This window comes from Dendroctonus ponderosae, unplaced genomic scaffold, assembly GCF_020466585.1.
Source record: "Dendroctonus ponderosae isolate FM_Combo_2020 unplaced genomic scaffold, Dpon_F_20191213v2 Dpon_F_20191213_5, whole genome shotgun sequence".
Classification (NCBI taxonomy): domain Eukaryota; kingdom Metazoa; phylum Arthropoda; class Insecta; order Coleoptera; family Curculionidae; genus Dendroctonus; species Dendroctonus ponderosae.
In genome coordinates, this window is record NW_026018715.1 from 11692558 (window position 1) to 11698945 (window position 6388).

The 6388-nt window shown below is 34.5% G+C and overlaps 1 protein-coding gene across 1 annotated transcript in view; it reads right to left on the minus strand.

Annotated features, from left to right (window-relative positions):
• Positions 1-3732: 3732 nt before the first annotated feature.
• Positions 3733-6388, minus strand: part of LOC109545404 (homeobox protein slou) — a 10394-nt gene continuing 7738 nt past the window's right edge. Inside the window, exon 3 of the mRNA XM_048666846.1 lies at positions 3733-4705. Within this exon, the coding sequence (XP_048522803.1) occupies positions 4194-4705 (512 nt within the window). The 3' untranslated portion in view covers positions 3733-4193. The remainder of the gene's footprint in view (positions 4706-6388) is intronic.

Here is a 6388-nt window from a genome sequence, read left to right on the forward strand (position 1 = left end):
CCCGACCATAAAATGCAACATGTAATATCGCGGTAAATAATGAATAGGAGCGCGGGCAGAGTCGATACGGCGCCGTCGGTTCGTATTAAAGCTGTTTCGCGAAACGGCACCTGGGAGGATACGGAGAAACGGCCTCCTCAATTATTCAGGTTCAAAAGCGCTGCCGCCAACCCCATTTAATATGAATGGACTCGCATGGCACATTGCTCAACCACTTTAGGAAGGCGCAGAGCTCGACGTGCAATCTGGAGTGACCCATTTTTTCCAGCCGCCTTCATTCCGATAAATGGACTTCAGATGCAAATCGAACGCGCCAAATTCCACATCGAAGTGTATCCAATTCTCTGAACAAAGCCGGAACATGGCACGTCTATTCGATTCCATCAAGGAGCCAATCGGAAGAAAACCAATTAACTAGTACAAGACTGGATCGCACCTACGCAAACCGAACCCCTCCAGATAATTGATTTCGCTTTATCCCCGTATTAAATTTAAATAATCAATGCGGAGCAGCTCGGAACTGCTGGAAAATGCTAATTCGGATCCGCTCCTCTTCCGAAGTGGTTAAACTGCACAAACAGCCTCGTCTATTATATGCGCAATGAGACTATCCGGGCCATAAAACGATCTCGATTTAGTTTAGTTCTGCTCTGTTACTCGGGTCGCGTGGCAATTGCTCAGAGGCGCAGTTTTACTAACTTTTTATACAGCGTCACTTAAATATCAGGGGTTTTCCAAAAAAAATTAGAAATAGTCTGGATCCTCAACATCCAGGCTCATGGAATGCATGCAGCGTCCTTTTCCCAATTAAAAAGTATTTGTTTCGATCTATCTTCAAGCTGCTATATTAATGGCCTTCTGAGGCAATTGAAGCATTCTTCCATTTTGATGTTCTTTACGTTCCATTATTCAAAAACATTCCAGAAATTCCTGCTCTTTCCATATTTATCCCTTGCATAACAATCTCGCATATAATTTTATATGTCCGACTTATTTTGTGAATTATTCAATCCAACCACAACTCAAAAACATTCAGCCTCTGTATCTTTTTTATTCTTATTCTGATTTTTTCCCAATATTTTCTTCTTACGATTAATCACATTCATCTACTTTTTCGATCAAATTAGTGCTTTATTTTCAGATTTACATTGGTGGAAGTTTTCGTTCATCTGACCGTGAACTTGCTTCAGTCTCTACGCGTATCTCCAAAGCTGTTTAAAGTAAATCCTGAGCTTTCCAGAAAAAAATGTAGATCAATCAGGGATGTTGCTATGAACATTGTAGCATCTGCAGATCTTTATTTTCATTTCATAGAAAGTGTTGATTCCTGATGTTTTCTCAGTTTCAAAGCTTCAAAAACGTTCCAACATGACTAAGTTTAGAATCGTTACAAAAATCCGTTTTTTCCTCAATCAGATTTATGTTCAGTTTGTTTATGTATTTTCTTAAACTATTTCATGGAAAATACTCAGATTCTTTTTATTTATTTATTTATTTGATCATATACATATGTCGTTTAAAATAACATCCCATAGAGACAAACTTAGTTGTCTGTTCATAGGAATGGTACCCCCATATAAAAAACCCTAAATCCAAGCTGAAAAAATTTAAAAAAAATCCAAAAAAAAATTGAGACAATCTTTTGGGAAAGTGACTTAAAAGAAATACAGGTTGCAAGGGAAACAAGATTTTGGAAAATTTTAGGAAAAATTAAGAACGAACATAATACTAATCAAAATATACTTATAACTCGAAAATATAAGAAGGTTTTCTCTCGTGATACAGGAACAGTTTATTTCGTTTAATAAAAAATATTTGTTGATAAAGGCGCGATAAGAGCTGGTTTTATTTTTTCAATCCATGTTTTACCCCAGATTCTTGAAGATTCTCGATCTTCGAATTTTCTTCAAAGAACGCTTTGAAGAAAATTCGAATTTTACCATGTCTTTGAAACACTTTTCTTGACGTTGCTTCAAATCGGACAAAGCAGGCTATTTCTCTTACCCTTTAAAGAATTTTTCGTTTTTAAGCACACATTTTTAAGTAGCTTTTTTTTATCGACAAGTGAAAGTGTGTTTACGGTAATCTGCGTACAATCTGCAGACCTTCTTCCTGATTTCCCGAAAACTGTTGATTTCTCGGAATGTTTTGTTAGAAGTTTCAAAAACGCAATATGTAATATCAAACATGACCGAAATGAAAATTTTAGAACCGCTTTGAAAATACGTCTTTTTTCAATTCGTTCGATGGTCACTTTGATACTGCATTTGCTTAAACTTACGCATTGCAAAAACTCGTTCGAATACAGAAGAAAATGAGGTTTTTGGACAATTTTGGGAAATTAAGAACAAAAATAATCCAAACATTTAACTGGAAAATCTTTGCACGGTTTAAACTGTTGATAAATACGCGATGAGTGATGGTTTCATTTAAAAAAACCCATGTTTTCTCTCAAAGCTCTTTGAAGGAAATTCGAATTCTAGCATCTGTTTGACACGTTTTTCATACACTTTTTGTTTGTATAAGCAGACTCAGTCTTATATTCAGTTGACACTTTTTTATCGCCAGCTGAATACATTTTTACTTTGATTTCCTCATTTTCCTCATCATTGTTATGTAGATTTTCTTTCATAATGGGCGACTTGTACTGTGGCCAAAAAGCGCAGTTTAAATTTTCCTTAAATTGCACCAATTGCAAATCAATTTGTGATAAGAAATATTTTCTATTTGCAATAAAATTTGTCTTAAGATTGAATATTTTTCGATAAAATAGTGACAAAATCACACAAAACGAATAGTAGTAAAAACCAGAAAAACGGTGACTCATCTTCCAAAACTTGAATTCAAGAGAAAATTATAATAACACGGTAATTTTTCGGGTAACTTTTTGTATGGTTTTCAATCGTCTTTTGACTGGGCAGTAGAATTTTCACTTTGCAGCTTAACTTCCATTTACTTCCAACTTTTTTAGACTTTAAAACGCTTTAAACTAACATCGGTTGAGAAAATCTGAGGTTGCATAATCTGATAATAGCATCCAGCGCAACGCATGAGGCGCAATTTAATAAAAAATAATAAATACAATTTTTTTTACATCCGCCTCAAACCTGCCTTTTTAACGGAAAAGTTCTGGGTTTTATATTTTCAAGAATTTCTTACTTTTCTGCAAATAGTGTAACGAGTAACGATCGCTTAAAATGCCTTATTTTAACAAAAATAATGCAAGGAAAATTAACCTTAATTGCATTCGTTTCATAATCTTTGTGGGTCTGTTTTACTACAATCGTAGAAAAAATCGTGTCGAAACTGAGCATTACCGCAACGTTCCAGCCCATAAAACCCAGCGCTTCTAATCATTGAAATTTCCAAAATTATAATATAAATAGAGAGTGCTAATAAGGCAATAATGCAACACAAGCGTATACTTTGGGGTGTTTTGTGCGGCTATTTATTAACACTGATGACAAAAGGAAACAGTAGGGTAGGACTGTGTCGAATGCCCGTGTAACGTCCAGAAAAGGCACGTTTGGTTAGAAATGCTTGATTTTGAATTGAACATATGAGGATTGTTTGCCTTATTTAATTTTAGGGATGTTTGAAAGTGTGTCGATGTTTGATTAATGTTGTAAGTATTAGCTTGTTTTTTATGTTGTTGTGGGTTTTGAAAATGTGAATTTTATACCTACTCAAAAAAAAACCTGGAAAGGCGGTTAGAAATAAAACCACTTTACATTATGGAATACTTTAGTCTATTATTTACAGTGTAATTTTCCCCTCGGGCAATAAATACGATACCAGCTATACAAGGTTTTCTAAAATATGGTAACATGCAGTCCCAAATTGTCAAATACGTAGAAGATGCCGCCTATTTCATTGGTTATTTACATAATTACAAAAGCTCTTCACTGCAAAACAGATTATAGAAGTGTACAAAGGAATAATAAACAATCAGGAGAGCTAGAAGGTTGAGGAACAAAATACACAGGGACAAAACAAGGTAATTTTTCGTGTTAAACAGCCGGAAAGTGCCTAATATCTATTGGTACATTAATCAGACTTCATTAACGCCTTCCACCTCTCTAAGAGATTAAAGCATTCTTTCCCTCGCAAATTCTCGACTTACAACTACCCCCTACATCTATTTACACAATATAAAACATATTATTTACACCCGTTTACATGTTAACACAGTTTCACGATCCCAAATTGTGCCCATGATTGGCTAAGTGAAAGTACGGAGAATATCCTCCTGAGCTGGCCGCCTGAAGCGGATAAACTCCACCATAGGGAACATGGTGCGAGTACAAAAGTCCGGAATGCGTATGGTGGCCGGGAAATCCGGGAAAACCTCCACCGGAACCCACATTGGGCGGCGGTACCGTCGGACTGTTCACATCCATGCCCGGATTCTGTTTCTTCCATTTGGTTCGCCGATTTTGGAACCAGATTTTCACTTGAGTCTCGGTCAGGCTCAGACTGAGCGCCAAGTTGAGTCTCTCGCACACACTAAGATATCGGGTGGTTTTGAATTTGTTCTCAAGTGCCACCAATTGTTCGTACGTAAAGGCGGTACGGGCCCGGCGAGGTTTTCCGGTGTTTTGCGACTTTGAATCACTTTTCTTCTTTTTCGAGTTTGGGTCCTTAAGATCGTCGCTACTGATGTCACTTCGCATATCGTCATCATCGTCCGATTGATGGTCTTTACCTGAAAAGGCAAATCTAGTAGATTATCGAGTACATAAATGAGTCAGAATGCTTGATTCGGGAAAACCCTTACGACCTCAACTGGGCTTAAAATGCATCTAAAACTTGTATTTTTTTAACAAAACTATGACGGAAATGTAGTCAAATATACACATAAAGGACTGGAAAACTGGGAGAATTTTAGGCACCATATCAAAAGAAACGTTAGACTTCAGGGCAAGTAGGTACTAACAGTAACATCGCAATAAACATTTGAGAATTAAAACCTCTTTTTGCGCCCTGGGCTTTACTCATTATAATTTTTTTTATTGTCTCAATACGGTTAAAGTTCTTTATTATCAGTAATTGACGCTATTTTAATTTCAGCAATTCAAAGGCGAGTATAAGAAGATGAAAGCAAAAATATATCAATTTTAGGTAGAAGGAAGCAAACAAGAAGCGAATGAATTTTCTTTATTAATATGAGGGGCAATAAAAGATTCTTTATTTGGCCACACTTTCAACATGAAAAAGCAACCAATCACTGTGGTTTCGACAAAAATGTATAATTTTTCGATAGAAAAAAACAAACTGGAAGGGCTTGGATGAAGCAATTTTTAAATTAATCAAAAAACTTCATGATTCTTAGAGACAATAAAATACTCTTTATTAGGCCACACTTTGAACATAMAAAAAATCAGTTAAACCCTGTAGTTTAGACAAAAAATTATAATTTTTTGATAGAGAGAAACAAACTGGAAGGGCTTGGATGAAGCAATTTTTAAATTAATCAAAAAACTTCATGATTCTTAGAGACAATAAAATACTCTTTATTAGGCCGCACTTTGAACATAAAAAAATCAGTTAAACCCTGTAGTTTAGACAAACAATTATAATTTTTCGATAGAATGAAGCAAACTGGAAGCGCTTGAATGAAACAATTTTTAAATTAATCAAAAAACTTCATGATTCTTAGAGGCAATAAAATACTCTTTATTAGGCCACACTTTGAACATAAAAAATCAGTTAAACCCTGTAGTTTAGACAAAAAATTATAATTTTTCGATAGAAAGAAGCAAACTGGGAGCGCTTGGATGAAACAATCTTTAAAAATAATAAATTGTTCTTTATTAGATCAATTTTGCTAATTTTGAACCTAGAAAATCGGTCAAATTGTAAAGATTCGAAAAAAAAGATCAATTTAAGGTCGAAAAAAACAAATCGGAAGTGCTCAGATGAAACAATCTTTAAATCAATCAATTAGCTTATTAGCCCAGATTTGCCGATTTTGAGCATAAAAAATCAGTACGAAAATAAAGTTTCCAAAAAATATATAATTTTTAGAAATCAAAATTAATTCCTGGGTTTCAGTCATTTATTGTCTCTATTAATCAATTAAAATACGTTTCGGTGTATTTTTCCACCATCATCAGTTTTTCTAAAATAACAGATAGTTAAAAAAAATTTCATTAATTTAAAAAACAGTATTTCGCTTTGTGTCCAAAAGGGACAAAATTAATACTCCAAACTAAATTTTGTGAAACATTCATTTGCTAAGGTGTTTTTAGTTTTTTCTGCTATGTTGATATTATGTGATTTGAATCAAAGGAAAATAGCTGAAAGTAAAAGAAATCAATATAAACAATATTTTATTCGCTTTGTGTCCAAAATGGACAAAATTAATACTCCAAATGTATGCCAAGGC